The sequence below is a fragment of the Cyclopterus lumpus genome, chromosome 22 (genome assembly GCF_009769545.1).
Source record: "Cyclopterus lumpus isolate fCycLum1 chromosome 22, fCycLum1.pri, whole genome shotgun sequence".
In the NCBI taxonomy this organism is placed as follows: domain Eukaryota; kingdom Metazoa; phylum Chordata; class Actinopteri; order Perciformes; family Cyclopteridae; genus Cyclopterus; species Cyclopterus lumpus.
This window is the reverse complement of record NC_046987.1, coordinates 4465986-4481964: the sequence shown is the minus strand read 5'-3', so window position 1 is coordinate 4481964 and position 15979 is coordinate 4465986. Positions and strand designations below refer to the sequence as shown.

Genomic DNA, 15979 nt, shown 5'->3' with positions numbered 1-15979 from the left:
CGATTGCGGTTTGAGGGTACGGTGCATTTCTACTGCATTCTTTGCTGTTGTGCTTATGACTAGTTTCATGTCCGGGCCTTCATGGGGGAGTTCAGGGTGCAAGCCGTGGAGCTCAGATACTGAGTGAAGGGAAAGAGACGAGATGTTTCAATACCATGAAAGCGTTGCACGTCTTACTCCTTCTCTGAATCACACCACTAAACTTACAGACATATTTTTTTAGATGTATTGTGACTAACACCTGCAAGGCTATATATTACCTGCAATGGCTATCGGGAATAAAATTGTGTAAAAGTGTTTCTTAGGATCATAGCTTTTTTTGTTTTTGTTTTTGAGCTATCCAGTGATGCATCCATGGGCACATTGCAAACAAGCACTGCTAATAGCTAATTTGACACACTTCGAATGGTGCCACTTTTGCAAAATGTAAACAAATAAAGGCTGGAAACAAACGGGAATCAAATAAACAAAAAAAAAGAGAGTCCACTCACTAGGCACAGCAGCACTATAGCCCCATTACCCGGGCAAAGGGCATTTTCAGCCCCGTTTGAATTCGAGCGAGCTTAATGAATACGAACACTAAGAGCTCGCTGTACAGTAGATGGTGCGATCTTTATGATATCGATACCATCATCTAAAGTGCTCTCGGGCGCCTGATGTGAATACATTACCCCGCAGACATATCAATTGTGGTGGAATGGAATGAGAAAATGGTGGCGGCTATTTGTGTGCGCATTGCTGCCAGCTATGTGCAGGCAAGCTCCCCTTAATTGGTTATCCTAGCCCTCACGCCCGAGAAGGCAGATGTGAGGAACCACTGAACTCAAACAAACACGCTGACGTGGACTGACAAGCAATTAGGGATTCGAAAACCACATAAATTTTTTCTATGAAATGAAATACACAATAAGATCAAATACTGACATAACAGTGGATAAAAAAAATCCTGAAAAGTGACAAGCCTAAGGAAATGTGTGTATATACATATATTTTTTTCTCTCATGATGAGGAACAAATCCAACTGTTCACTGGTGCTCATTGGTTCTGCTGGGACATTACACGCTTGGTTTGTTCGATACATCCCAATCCAGACGTCCAGGGGGAACATGCGGTAGCAGCGGCAAGCTAATTACTTGTGTTGAGGAAATGAAATCATTCAGTGACGTCTCGACACCGCTCGGCAACATTCTCATGCCTCAAAAATGCATTGCTCACTCGGAAGGCTCGGGAGTGCCCGGGGGGGGGGGGGGGGTTGGTAACTGGGAAAATGCCAAACCCTGCATTTGAAGAGGAGGCTGCAGTTTGTGAGCAGCACAGGACTGCCCTCCGATGGAAGTTTGGCAAACTGCAGCTACATGCAATCAAGACAACCCTCCCACAGAAATGTGTCACTTCAAAAGACCAATAGTGTTTCCAGTAAAAATAGACTTTAAAGAGTCAACATATATTCTATAAAGATGAAAGCTATCTTATGAAAGCACATTACAGGGCTACATGGAAACGGACTATTTTGCCCTGGGCCCTGCCTCCCATTTGAGTTCTACCAATGAAATGCTTTGGGGCGTGTTTAGGGTTCTGGGTTACCTTCTACCAAACATGTAATGTAAAACAGTACTCTTCCCTCTGGAAGGTAGTAGAAGAGAATAATGAAAAGTACCATCAAATGAAGATACTCGAGTAGAGTTAAAAACTGGCGACTGTGGGTCAGTGGTTAGCAGGTCCGTCTTTCAATCAGGGGGGTTGACGGTTCAATCCCCGCCCTAGTCGATGTGTCCTTGAGCAAAACCCTGAATTGCTCCCTGTACGGTGTCTACAGTGTATGAATGTAACATGATTCTAAGTCGCTTTGGATAAAAGTGTCAGCTAAATGAAATGACATTTTTTAAAAAGTAATAAAGTACATCCAGGGATGGGAAGAATGTCATACTCAGGTAAAAGTATATTAAATACTTTTTACTCAAGGAAAAGTACCAAATGAAATCACACACTACAAAGTGTAGGGACATTCTTTTGATTCTTTTCTCGAGAAAGCAACGAGCAAAAATAAAAAAATAAATAAAAAGCAACAATAAAGCATTATTGCAGTATGTTTCAGAGAAATGTAACGATGACACAGTGAAAGAATTTATTCACATAAAAGTAAAACGTTTTGTCGAGGTGTACACTAGTAGAACGACATCACACCACGGAGCCCGATGTATAACCAACAATAAGTACATTTTCTGTAGACTGCACTCGCGTCATGCAACGTATTATCAATTATAAATATACAACCACCCTATACAGTGAGTGTAGCCTCACAAGAATTAACCAGAAAACTCGCACACACAACTCAGATAATCAAACAATAAAGGGCCGACAATAAATAAAAAGAGCTGACACTGCGGCGGCTGCGACGAGCATGATGTAAGAACTTAAATAGCATGTGCACACACAACGTGATTGTTGATCTCATCTGTTGAGAGTTTTATAAGTCGGTTGTACTTTTGAGAACTTCGCTCGTTCTCAAACGACTTAATATGACGAGTCCTCTTCGCCTTTCGGTCCGACACGACCCCTCATGATGAGTTGGGAGTGAAAACACGCTGCTCTGTCCCACCGCACAGCTCAAAGTGTGTCAACACTTAACGCTGAATGAGCTCACATCAGGGATTAACAACAACGGTCACGCAATAACAAAGAGACACAAAACGACTACAAAGAGACACAAAACAACCACAGAGTGTCTCCTCTCTGTTGCCCTGCCCTGATTTACTTTGTTCCACGGCTTATCGGAACCCATGTTTTTTACTCTGTGATGGATGCAGCTTCAAATGTTGCAGAGTGCAATACTTGAGATAGAAAGTACTCAAAGGTGACGTAAGAGAAATCGAGAGAATATCTATTGGCTCTCAGCGGCTCTGGACACTGAGCATCAATCCGATCGGAAGATTCAGCGCTTTTATCCCCGACTCCTCCAGTCAGCATGTTGAAGTGTCTTTGGGCAAGATACTGAACCCCAAATTGCTCCCGAAGGCGGGGCCACTGGTGTGTGTGTGTGTGTGTGTGTGTGTGATTGTGTGTGCATGAGTATTATTTTTAGAACCTGACGGGCATGTGGCGGCGCCCCTGACATCAGCGTATGAATTTGTGTGTCAATGGGTGAATGTTGAGATTGTAGTGTAGGTCTACATCGCTGTGAGTGGTCGGAAGACAAGAAGGGGGCTATAACAACACAGAGTCCATTTATCTGCTAGCGGCTCGCGGCTAACGGCGCAAACAACGGCGAACAGCGCTGACAGAGCTAACAGTGTTAACTGAGGGGGGACGGGACTGGAAGGGGGTAGTGCTATGCTTCCACGACCACGCCGTTCATGCTCAGCTGTATCATCGGTCGGCCCCGGAACCCTTTCACAGATAACCTTTAGTTAACAGTTCAAAAAAAAATACTTAAGACAGTCCAAGTACACAAAAAAAACGGACTCTGTTACAGCAACTTGAATAAGTGTAATTCATTTGTAGCCCCGAATTACACTTTTTCGGCCCTTTCCCAAAACCAAAACAAATGAATCGGAGGCTGGATAGAGTGCAGGTGGATGAGACTCGTTGATTCCCACTTCGTTCTGACAGTTTCAGTCACATCCTCTCCCGGGAGGAAATCTGTCCATTGATTGATTGATTCAGACCGAGACGCCCCCGCTGTGTGCAACCGGCTCTCCCGTCTCTGTGGAGCAGTGACATGGCTGTGACACGTGGGGCACGGGACCCCCTCTTCACCCGTCACATCCAATGGGTCTGGCGATTCATCTTTCCCGTTGATGCCATAACCCCGTCTCGTAATTCAGTATTTGTCTCCACAGTATCTCTGACAAGAAAATCCTATGATGACATTACTTTAGACCGAGTGTCTACTTTTGTGTGATTCGCTCAAAAGTGGACCAGCGCCTTGAAGGACCATTCAAGCTCATCAACACACTCAAAGTGTTCCTCATTCCGCTCGACACTTTATTTTGCGTGGGAAAAAAGGGTCATTAATCATTCATTGGGGCCTTTCTCTGGCCCCTCACTCAAAATAAACAATAAGAATAGATTTTTGTGATTACACCTTTTCTCCCCAGCGCAGAGGAAACTCAGCAGCTGGGGATAGTAACATATATATATGTGTGTGTGTATATATATATATATATATATATATATATATATATATATATGTGTATATATATATGTGTATATATATATATATATATATATATATGTATATATATATGTATATGTGTATATACTATATATATACACATATATATATATATACACATATATATAATTGTATGTGTATATATATGTATTATATATATATAAATATGTATAATATATATATTATATATATATATATTAACATATAATATATATATATATATATATATATACTATATATAGTATATATATTTATATATATGTATATACAATATATATATAATTATATATGTGTATATATACTGTATGTGTCTATTATATATATACACATATATATTATATATATAGTATATCTATTTATATATATATATTATATATACACACATTTATATATGTGTATATATATACAATATATAAATAAATGTGTATATATGTGTATTATATATATACACATATATATATATATTATATATAGTATATATATTTATATATATACTATATATATGTATATATCATATATATATATATAAATATGTGTGTATATATATGTGTATATAATATATTTACACATATATATATATTATATTATATATGTGTATATAATATATATATACACATGTGTGTATATAATATATATACACGTCAGAGTATCGGCGCTTCGATCCCCGGCGCCGTTAGCCCATATCGATGGGTCCTTGGGCACTTAACCCCAAAACGGCTCCTGTAGCTGTAGTGTGTGAATGTTAGTCCTGATGGGCAGGTGGCTCCTCCCATCAGTGTGTGAATGGTTGAATGATGACATGTAGTGTTGAAGCGCTTTGAGTGGTCGGAAGACTGGAAAAGGTCCATTATGGATGTCATCTTTCTGCTGCAACTGTGGAGTTTGTAGCAACCTGTTGGATCCACGTGACGTTGCTTACCAGAGCATCGGTGAGGGGAGCCTCTGTCAGTCAGGAGTCTGGAACACTGTTCCACAACCCACCTGGAGTCACACAGCATCGCAAAAATCAGACACGCTTTTGAAGTTGTGGATCCATAAAAACGTTAAAATTGCATATGAATGCAGCTTATTGAATATCAATATGTGACCCACAATCGCACTCTCCCTTAGGCACATGCATTTACCTGCCCGATTGTTAACACTGAGGAGGTACAAAATAAAAAAAATCCGGGGCCTGCTTGTTTAACATGCAGAATTACGCACGCCGTAATTAATTTGCCATTAAGAGCGGATTGATGTTGCCGTCACGATGCAGACAACCAGGCAATAATTGCCTCTGGTGTTGCCATTCGCAGCTTTGCCTCATTACTGAAACAGATGCTAATTTAGCAGAACGGCTTCAGGTTGACAGGTGTGTGAAGCAGTTGTGTGTCTTTGTGTGTGTGTGTGTATCGTTCCGCCCTGTTGTGCAACATGTACAGTAAAGTGTTGCCGCAGAAAGGGAATACATCATAATAAGCAACAGCGTCTTTACGAGAGGGATGCGCCATTCATTAGGATTAAAAGACGCTCCACCAAAAAGAGAAAAAAAAAAATGTTTTCCTTTTCGCTGGAGCATCTTTTAATCCTAATGAATGGCGCAGGCAGTAATTGGTAATTGAAGACAAAAGGGACTCAATAGCTTACTGAAAACAAGCCCATTCTGCTGAATTAAGCCGTTTGACTAAATGATTTGCTTTTGGACCACCTCCTTCTACATTCCCTGAAAATAACTTAATAAAACTCAAACGGACAAAACTGGTACTCCCAAAGATGTTTATTCTTTTGGCAGTAAACCCCGTTCTGAAGTCAACAGCAAAGTCTTCAGCTATTTTGAGAGAAACTATACAAACTAAAAAATAACTACACTTCACTCCCCCCACATCAGTTCAGGCCATTCATGACATGTCAGTTTATGCCGTGGCCGTGGAGCTCAACAGCTGCACAGCCACTGCGTTTCATCGCCAGACTTGTTCCTGCTGCTGGTAAGCTCGGAGGCCACCTTTCCCACCGTCCGTGAACGCATCCTCACATCTTCCTCGGGCGTTTCTTGGGCCTCTGGTTGAAGACGGGGGAGGCGCCCATCAAGGAGTCGGGCGAATGAGACACGTAGCTGGTGTCTGACGCCACGCCCCCAGGAGAGGGTGCCATGGCTCCCCCTGACTCGCTCATGGTGGACATGGGCCCCCCCTCCTCGAACACGTCGCCACCCAAGACGGCATGGTGGTGGTGGTGATGGTGCTGGTGGTGGCCAGCACCCTGGCCCACCTCGACATCCTGCGGCTCCATTTTTACCTGTGGCCACAGTGGGGAGTTGTTGGTCCCACCTGTACCTTAAAAGAGCAAAGCAACGGTGATTTATCAAGTGCATTAAACGTGTTTTTATGAATAGTAGGGCTGCACATGCAATAAAATGTTAATTGGGATTTGGACTTCCAATAATTAAATTATTTTATTGATGACACCAACATGAAAGTGCCCAAAATACTGCAGTTCCTCAAATGGCCACCTGAGGCTGGGTACAAAAGTGAGTCAATCTCGAGGCGCCCACGTTCATAAGCAAAGTCTGGTCTCACCTGAGGTGTGAGGAGAATGGTCACCATCCAGGCCCGAAGCCAGCCTCTCACCGTGGGCCCCGAGGACCCCCAGAGCTTGGTCCCTAGAGGCCAAGTCTGCCTCGTGTTCCTCGCTCACGGGGAAAGAGATGTCACTCATGGGCTCCTCCTTGATCCTAGGGGGCTTGGAGTCCTCCAGAGCCTTCGGGTTCACCAGTCGTTCATATTCCTCTGACAGATCTTTGCTCACCTGGAGGATGAAAATCTTTTATGAGTCATATTTTACTGGTGAAAGCTCAGAGATAAAAGAGCTGAGTCTACATTAGAGTATTTTAACTCATCAGCATGAAACCTGATCCAACACATTGCGAGAACACGATTGGGTGATTTGCCGAAGATAATATCAGACACAAAGGATCAGCCATGTGCCACACGGGATCATTCAACATAATTACATCTGCTGACAGAGAACCCTTTCTTTAAATGTCTTGTCTGAGCATCCCAAAGTCTCAAATCCCCAAATATTCAATTTACGATGATCAAAATAAGTGAGAAAAGTAGCAAATTCTCACACTGAAGAAGCTGGAACAAGAGATTGAATGATGTTTTTGCATTATAAATGAACACGAACAATTACTTGTCATGGATTCATTTTCTGTAGATGAACTATTTGTACACTGCACAGCAATATGCTTCATGATGCATAGCAGCCATAACTAAGTGTGTGAGCACTCAGAATAAAGTCCTGTATCATGATGATGCCATCAGATATCTGGGTTTGACACATGACACATTTTCTGGAAGATCATATGACAAACTGGCCGTTTTTCACCTGTACGCATGCTAATTGCCTCTCTCTTTATGTGTTCAAATTAGATGACTTTTAAATCTGGACTTCTGGTTGTACAAAACACTTGACATACACGTTGGTGTTCCTCAAAAGTAAACGTTACCTGAAAGATCATATGACAAACTGGCAGGAATAAAATAATTTAAAAAGCTATGAAAACAGTGCTGCTCATTGATTTGCAACATTGGCCACAATTACCTCATACAACCACACATATTTTAAAATGGATATCCCTGCATAAAAAGTCATGGTTGACATACAAACAGCGTCTCACAGGGCAGATTGTCAAATGACGCAATCCCATGAACGGCTATGACCCATTCCCACCCTCACCTGCAGCATGTAGCTGTGATAGTCCTTGATTCGCACTTGCCAGAAGCGCTGCAGGGCGAGCACGCTGCCAATGCCCACCTCGTGGAACACTTGCTCCACCACATCTGGGAAGGGACTCGCTCCGAGCCGGGCCTCGCGGTCCACCGCCACGCGCAGCATGCGGGTGACGCGCAGGTAATGCTCATGGACCAGGTCGGTCAAAGTCTCCAGCACGCTCTCCTGGGCCGACTCGAAGCCAGCGTGGGCCAAGACGGTGGCCACTGACTGATAGAGGAGTGGCCGACAGGAGGACCAACTCAGCTCCGTGACAGGCTCTCCTTTACCCCTTGTGATTGGAAAGAGCCAGAAGAGATGAATGATGACCGGTTGATAAATTATCTGAGATCATAGCTGTAAAAATGCAATATTTATGTCGGCTCAGCCACACAGTCAGTCAGATTAACTCACTTATAGAAGTCACTTTCAGGGTCACTGTGGCGGAGCAGGAAGGGCTGCCGCGGGGCTTTGCTGTCCACGGGCAGCAAGTCATCTGGCATCACAGGCGGGGTGGGAGGACGCAGGGGCAGGTTGGCCTCAGCCTCCTCCAGCTTGCTGCCGCTCTCGGAGGACGCCGAGCTCTGACCCTGAGCCGCTGACAGGAGGCCACGGAGGCGGCGGGCATGCTGACACAGCTGCACGGTGTGGATGGTGAGGCTGCAGGGCTCCGAGGGGATGTCCAACATGGTGGTGGGCCGCGGACGCTGGGCCGAGGGCTGGTGCAGGGGAGGGTCCTGCATCTCGACCGTGCGAAACTCGCGCTGGAGCAAGTCAAAAGAGCTGCGGCTCGGGGGAGCCCCCGCAGGCCCGGGGATCTCGCCCCAGTAGCGCATCATGGTGGGGGATCACGGGCCAGAATCAAACTTGGAATAAAGCTGAAAATCGAAACGGTGGAGAGGAAGCTGGATGAAGTGGGTAAAAATAACATGAATAAAAAAAGTTAATACATTTGCCTTCATTCAATTTTTAAATTAGATTACATTGCTATTTGGCTTTTTGAAATAGTTCAAATACTTGTCTGATTATATCGGTATACATCCGACCTATCACAAAAAGGTGTTAGCAATTACAATCATGCCTTTATAAAGAAAAAAAAGACACAGGTAACGTTCATGTAAAGTTATTCCTGGAAAAAACGATCGGAAAACGCAATTAACTTAATGCCAATTACACAAGTAGACTGCATTGATTAGCGTAAGCTCTGAAGTTAAGGTTGAACACGGATGTCCGTTTGCGAATAGCAAGACAACAACGTCTGGCAGGTGTCTGCACGAGCATACGAGAGAAAACAACAAACAAGTCATGGAGGAGCAGCCACGAAGCCACGAAGCAGCTCGCTCACTACATAACATGCATGTTTAGCTAGTTAAATTATATCCAGATGAACACACGACCACAACTCACGTAGCACAGGGACAGATAAAGCGTCTGCTAACGTTTAAAACCAATCCCCTCGTATCTTTGGAGGAAGTTGCATAGGAACGATGCGTTTTCGTCCTTCTTGTCAAAACAACTCGGGTGAACTGCAGAACAAGATATTTGGTTCCGCAGCAAACCATTTTTAATTTTTAATTTTAATTTAATTTTTAGTTGTATCAAATAAGAGTTCGGGGTTCTCGTGTTTTACATGCACTTTTTTGAGTCAATTTCTTGGGGGAACATATTCTTTATTTTATTTGAAAGCGGCTTTGAAAACACGGGCACATTTCGCGGTGGGACCAAATAAACATGGACGCCTCCCCGCCGTTAGACGTGAATAACATGGATGGAAGCACGAACCCTGCGGTGGAAACGGACGAGCGCTCGTCCAAGGAACACGAACGGAGAGCTGGCCAAGAAACGGACGACACTTTTAAAAAACCGGCCCCCTTCGCGGCGCCCTCCTTCGCCGCTAAACGCAGTAGCGTCGCGGCTGCGTCCAAATCACCAGCGGCCGAGGCGAAACGCGTGAAAGAAAATAAAGACGCCCAGGCCGTGGACCCCCCGAGCGAGGAGCCTCCAGGTCCCGTCAGTGAAAACAGAACCACGGAAACGGGTCTCGAAGAGGACGAGGACCAGAACGCGGCTCCTGTTAAGCCCAAACCGGAGGCTGAACCCAGGGTGCTTTCGGCTAAAGGGCCCCCGGTCGGTAAGTTCCCCCCGATCCCATACACGGAGCCTCCCTGGGGTGGCAATGCCCCGGATGTCCCCTATGCTTTGGAAATCCTTAAAAACGGCACCATAGTGGACACGGTGCCCCTCGCGCACAAGAGTTACTTCGTGGTTGGACGTCTGCCCGTGTGTGACGTCGCTCTGGAGCATCCCTCCATCTCCAGATACCACGCCACAATTCAGTACCGCAGACAGGCCGGAGAGGGAGAGTCCGTCGGGGAGGAGAGAGGGTTTTACGTCCACGACCTGGGCAGCACGCACGGCACCGTGGTGAACAAGAACAAGGTCCCCCCGAACACCTACATTCGGATCCGTGTGGGACACGTCTTAAAGTTCGGCGGGAGCACGAGGCTTTTTATCCTGCAGGTAAACCCTGACGGGGACCCCTCTGCACCTGCACCCATGCTAACCTCTCTTCATGTGTTCAAATGAGGTGACTTTTAGATCGGACAATTTGATAATCCTTTCAGTCACTTATCAAGTAAAAAATAGAATAATTTACTGTTTCCATTTTTTTTTTTTAATCATTGTTTATTGAAAGTCTTTTCTTTTGGACTGTTTGTCATACCAATAACTCTGTCGATGCATTGTGGAGATTTGAAGGGCATATGTTATGTATGTAATAATAGACTATACCAGTGTTGTTGTGGGTTTTAAATGGGTACAGAGCCATTGCACAAGAGCATGGAGTTTTAAAAAAATGGTTTGACCAATAACATTAATCATTAGCCGCCACTAGCATAACACAAACCGAATCCCATTGGACTCTGTGGTTCGTTGTACTGTGGGTAATGTAGGCGGATGGTTTTTGACAAGGAAAAAGCAAATGTGTGGACTCTGTTGCTCCTATAGGGGCCAGAGTTTGACGAGGAAGAGGAGTCTGAGCTGACGGTGACAGAGCTGAGGGAGAAAGCCCGGAAACAGAAGGCAGAGCTGGAGAAGAGGATGATGGGAGACGGGTCTGATAATGACGACGATGATGATGATGATAATGGTGGTGATAAGGAGGAGAAGGAGGGAGGCGAAAGCAGCAAGGGCCGGAGCAAACTGTCAAACGAAGAATCGGGCTGCTCGTGGGGAATGGGTGAGCTTTTCATGCTTCCAGTACGCCACGTGTCGTGATCTGTGTTTACGCGTTGCTGGGTTGCCGTCGTGACTGAGCGGGTGTCACCTTTCTCTCTCTCTCTCTCTTTCTCTCTCTTGGCTGGAAAATAAAGAAGCACAATAATCCCCTTTTTTGTTCTCCTCTCCCTTTTTAATTTTGTCCGTCTCCATAAATCCGTCCCCGCAGATGAGGAGGCCGCCCCGGAGGAGGACGAGAACGAGGAAAACCCTTTCTCGACGGAGTTCCAAGAGGACCAGGAAGCTGCCTACCTGAAAGACCCAAAGAAGGCTTTGCAGGGCTTCTACGACAGGGAAGGTGAGAAGACTTTCCGTCAATCCGCAGACGTGCGCTTTCCTCTCGTTTTTTTTCCTCCTTTTTCCTAGTTCTTGCATTTTATTGAATTTCTCGACTTTGGCATTCTTTTCATCGTAGGAGAGGAGCTTGAGTTTGAGTACGAAGACCAAAGCCACGGCACCTGGCTCTGCAGGATAAAGTGAGTGATGTGGAAACCACCAGATTTACAATTGTGGAGTTAAGAAAGCGTGTAAAAGTGGGTATGGAATGACACAGTTCACGTTTCCGCCAGGCTTCCGGTGGACGATGCCGCAGGCCGGCAGTTGGTCGCCGAGGCGACCCACACCGGGAAGAAGAAGGATACAGCCGTCCAGTGCTGCCTGGAGGCATGTCGAATGCTGGAAGCCCGAGGGCTGCTCCGACAGGAAGCAGGTGCGAAGCAGAATTATGACCCGCCACCTGGAGAGGGTCGAGCTTGTACGGCGGTAGTGATTTTATTTTGTCTCCCGTTTCACATCCAATGTCTAGTGTCCCGCAAGCGAAAGCAGAAGAACTGGGAAGACGAGGACTACTACGACAGCGATGACGATACCTTCCTGGATCGAACCGGCACCGTTGAGAGGAAGAGGACGGAGAGAATGAAAAAGGCGGGGAAGGTCGACGAGCGGCCCAAGACCTACGAGTCACTGGTAAAAAAAAAAAAAAATCAATCTCCTGCCGTTTATGCACACGTCTGAAGAATATCACAATATTCTGCTCAATGCTCACACTGACATGCTGCAGGTGTAATGTCTCCCTGCCGTAGTTTTGCACAATTTGCCAATTGGCGCAAAATTACCCCAAACTGCTGATCTTGTGGCGTATTCATACTGCTCGGCCGCTGCCATACTCGGCGCGCTGCACGTTTCCGTGGTAACGCGCAGGCATTTGATCTTCATGTAGGTGGCCAAACTGTCGGAGGTGGAGTCGGAGTTGGCCGAGACTCAGAAAAAGCTCAGCGGCGGTCGGGGAGGTGAGTCACGATTTGGGACGGATGCCACGATGAACCACAGCCGCGCGCTCGCCTCGCTTTAACCGCACGTTCTCGTCTCCGCCTCCTCAAGGCTCCTCCGGCTCCTCCGCCGAGGACCCGCTGGACGTCTTCATGACCGCAGTGCAGAGCGAGGTGGCGATGGACGCCGTGGAGCGCAGGAAGCTTCACGTGCACGTGGCCAGCCTGCGCAAGGATGCGCAGAGTCTGCGCAAGCTGGTGGAGCTCACGCGGCCCGCCCGGATGCCCTCGCTGCTGCCGAGGTCAGACACAACGTCATACTGCTGGCAATATACATATCTATATATATATATTTCATTTTGAGAACTAAAACCATGATGGGACAAGTTAGCTCATAGCGAGCTAATGTTAACAAGCTACTGTAATTGAAACAATGCGTCGCTTTTTGAAGTTCTGTGTTCAGTGTTCGTTCTCCTTCACATTGGGTTTCCAGTGTGGGCGGGACTTAATTGAACTCCATCGCTGTAGCTTCTTTTAAGCATTCTCTGGAGTTTAATTTTATTCCAATCTATACTAGGCAGCATATAAATACTTATAAATACAATTTTGATGTGTGTCGGTCGGTGTGACAGTGGTAGCTCGGAGACAGAGAAGCCCAAAAAGACCTTACCGCTGTTTGGAGCCATGAAGGGGGGAAGCAAATTCAAGCTGAAGACCGGCACCATTGGGGTAGGTGTTGTTCGTCATGTTTCATAACCCGGTCCAATCATCTGCCTCTCTTTTCATTTTTTTTCTCTCTATTTCCTCCACCAACATTTCTCCTCTCTTGTAGAAGTTGCCACTGAAGCGCCCCGACTTACCCGCCGAGCTCTTCAACATGAAAGAACTTGCGCCCAGTGGAAAAGAGGACGAGGACGAGGAGGAGGAGGACGAGGAGGAGGAGGAGGAGGAGGAGGAGGAGGAGGCAGCAGCAAAAGAAAACGAGGATGACGATAAAGATTGTGTAATCATTACTGAGACTAACTCTGAGGAGTCCGGTGCGTCCATGTCTGTAGAGAGCCCGACGTCAGGACGGCGGAGACGGCAACCAGCGCGCTCACAAGAGCCAAAAGGTATGAATGCAAAAAGAACTGGAGGAAGTTTTTTGAGGAAAATATGCCGTCTGTTCTCACAAGTCTTACAGTGTATCTCTTCTGCCACTGGGTGGCAGTAGATGTATAATAGATTCACAAAAGCATCCTCTTTATTTATCCTCCTTTTTATATATAAGTTATATAAAGGAAAATGATCAAATATCCAGCAATGTGTGCCTATGCTAATAGTTACCCTTTATATATTTATGTTTGTGTGACTTCCTATTAGAGCAAAGCCACAAACGGAGGGGATGCGAGTCTGCTGAAGCTCTGGAGCAGGACCCCCGGCTCAAGGATGTAGCCTCGTCAAGTCCAGGTGGCTGCTGTGTTCTTACCGTTTCCATTTTAGAATGCGCCAACGCCAACGCTGGTTGTTTGGTCCGCGTGCTATTGTCATATCTTGTGTGTGTGTCTCTGTGTCTCTACAGAGTCCAAAGCGGAAGGCGACGGAGGGCTAGCAGCGGAGCCCCGGCCAAGAAAGAATTTGAGGAAAGCGATGGGCCCCAGCAGGGTAGGCCCTTACACACACACACACACACACACACACACACACACACACACACACACACACACGTATTTGTGCAGAAAAGCGTGCCGTCAATTGAAATCTCCCCTTGATTCGTCTCCACAGCCACCACGGCAACTCTCGGGAAAGTATCCAGAGGACGATCCCGATTATTGCGTCTGGGTGCCCCCTACAGGTATAAACCGCAACTGTTTGCACGAGACAGACCGACCAATCGGTTGCGTCCACAGGTGTAACGTCGATCTTGTCGAGCGGTGTAAGGCTGTAAGCTCATCAGAGAGACGCAAGTTCTCGAGGGAGTTGTTGGGACCTGGTGAATAAGAATTCAAGATATGCAGTGAGTTCCCAGCCCACTGTGGACAGGAATGAAGGAGGGGGGGGGGGGGTCTAGAGGACATGGTGAGAGGAAGTAGGACCGGCTTTCATGGTCCACTTGTAGAGCTGAAATTGCAGCGACGGTTCTTCTCGAGGAATGCAGATCAAAGTCACTTAGAATCGATAAGATAATATGGAATGAAAATAAACTTTGAAACGTCTGCCAAACTGCGCTTAGTGCGGCGCAGTTTTATTCTTAGCGTTTGTGATCGGTCCGGTGATTGCATGCGAGTCAGCGGGTACTTTACTGGGTGAACTTGCTCTTGTGGGACATCTCGTTTTTTTGTTATACTTTGTTCTGTATTTCCAAGAGTATGTAAACGTGAGTCCTGATTTCAAATCTGTCTTTTTACTTCCGCTCACAGATCAGACTGGAGATGGACGCACACACCTGAACGACAAGTACGGCTACTGAGGGAAACCATGAGAGAGAGAGAGAGAGAGAGAGAGAGCTTGTGTCTCCACTCCACCAGCTTTTCATACCTCCTCAGCGCTGACCATTAACCCTCTCTGCCGGTCCCGATGTGTGCTTCAGCTTCAAAAAAATCCCGCAAAAATAATTATGAGCCTGTAACACAGACCAGATATTGTAGCGCTGCACCTTTACATTATCCTCTTTTTTTTTTTTTCAAGGGGGGGTTATGCGTTTGCATTCTCGGAAAACAAAAAGCACAGCGTTCTAATTCACATTAAACTGGCGAGCTCGGGGGAGCAGACACTGGGCAGTCAGCCCACTGGCACTTTTTACCCACGACAACAACAATAGAGATGTGCTGCTCTTGAATTGTGTCCCCTTTTTTAAAAAATAAATATAATAATAATAATTTTAATTATATATCATCCAAGCAGAAAATGGGAAGGGGACAGAGTAGGGGCAGTAACTGATCTGAATTCAGCTTTCCGGTCTCTGGCTGCTCCTGCTGCTGTTAAATCCACCTGACATCCAATCCGCATCCCTCCTCTTGTTTGGCTTCAGTCGATCGCTGGCACAACCTTTTTATTTCTTCAAAAGGAGTGTGTGTAGCAGAGAGGGAGAGCGTTGAAGCAGCTTTTCTGACCATCTGGACACTTGGATGGCTTACTGGATGAAACGCAAGCTGATAATGACTCAAGCTAAGTGGAGTGTGTGTTTACACCTACACACACACACACACACACACACACACACGTAGGCCAACCTTCTCAAAGTTCTCTTTTTAAGGAGATTGTCTTCACGGGTGAGTCAGCTATTGGGGTGTTTGCCTATAGCAGGATTTCTCGCTCTGTGAAATCCCACTCAGTGCTGTTCTGTTTGGTGTACCGCCACCCTCTCTCTCTCCGGTCGGGGAAGGTAAATAAACTGTATTTTGTTATATAAGTGTAAAATAAAAATTGTCTGTATAAAACCTGCGAGTTACACTTTTGTGTATTTGTTCTCCGCAACATTACCGCCATCAATCCCCTCTGGTGTGCACTTCTTGGGGTTCCAGTTTTTTTT

At 45.8% G+C, this 15979-nt stretch overlaps 2 protein-coding genes across 4 annotated transcripts; one reads left to right on the top strand and one right to left on the bottom strand.

Annotated features, from left to right (window-relative positions):
* Positions 1 to 5913: 5913 nt before the first annotated feature.
* supt7l (SPT7 like, STAGA complex subunit gamma) lies at positions 5914 to 9443 on the bottom strand. Of its 3 annotated transcripts, none has more exons than XM_034525627.1 (5): positions 9332 to 9443; positions 8339 to 8829; positions 7892 to 8216; positions 6730 to 6958; positions 5914 to 6486 (listed from the first exon to the last, which is right to left on the bottom strand). In XM_034525627.1, exons 2-5 carry the CDS (start codon positions 8761 to 8763, stop codon positions 6182 to 6184), a joined length of 1284 nt encoding a protein of 427 aa, XP_034381518.1. In that variant the 5' UTR covers positions 8764 to 8829; positions 9332 to 9443; the 3' UTR covers positions 5914 to 6181. The 3 variants fall into 3 exon arrangements, with proteins under 3 accessions (XP_034381518.1, XP_034381520.1, XP_034381521.1); XM_034525629.1 differs by having other exon boundaries at positions 8339 to 8802; positions 9332 to 9441; XM_034525630.1 differs by having other exon boundaries at positions 5949 to 6480; positions 9332 to 9438.
* Positions 9444 to 9638: 195 nt separating this feature from the next.
* slc4a1ap (solute carrier family 4 member 1 adaptor protein) lies at positions 9639 to 15872 on the top strand. The gene is made up of 14 exons (XM_034525434.1): positions 9639 to 10444; positions 10931 to 11162; positions 11370 to 11498; positions 11616 to 11676; positions 11770 to 11909; positions 12006 to 12166; positions 12420 to 12489; positions 12581 to 12770; positions 13101 to 13197; positions 13301 to 13580; positions 13831 to 13917; positions 14030 to 14112; positions 14233 to 14302; positions 14868 to 15872. The coding sequence occupies exons 1-14, from the start codon at positions 9656 to 9658 to the stop codon at positions 14915 to 14917; spliced, it is 2439 nt and encodes an 812-aa protein (XP_034381325.1). The 5' UTR covers positions 9639 to 9655; the 3' UTR covers positions 14918 to 15872.
* The last annotated feature ends 107 nt before the right edge of the window (positions 15873 to 15979 follow it).

Excerpts from the sequence above, each read along its gene's own strand:
- supt7l (XM_034525627.1), bottom strand. The coding sequence starts at position 8,763 with ATGATGCGCTACTGGGGCGAGATCCCCGGGCCTGCGGGGGCTCCCCCG. Across the intron at positions 8,217-8,338 it reads CCTGAAAGTGACTTCTATAA|GGGTAAAGGAGAGCCTGTCA; the intron begins GTGAGTTAATCT and ends TCCAATCACAAG. Across the intron at positions 6,487-6,729 it reads CCATTCTCCTCACACCTCAG|GTACAGGTGGGACCAACAAC; the intron begins GTGAGACCAGAC and ends TGCTCTTTTAAG.
- slc4a1ap (XM_034525434.1), top strand. The coding sequence starts at position 9,656 with ATGGACGCCTCCCCGCCGTTAGACGTGAATAACATGGATGGAAGCACG. Across the intron at positions 10,445-10,930 it reads CGAGGCTTTTTATCCTGCAG|GGGCCAGAGTTTGACGAGGA; the intron begins GTAAACCCTGAC and ends TTGCTCCTATAG. Across the intron at positions 11,677-11,769 it reads ACCTGGCTCTGCAGGATAAA|GCTTCCGGTGGACGATGCCG; the intron begins GTGAGTGATGTG and ends CGTTTCCGCCAG.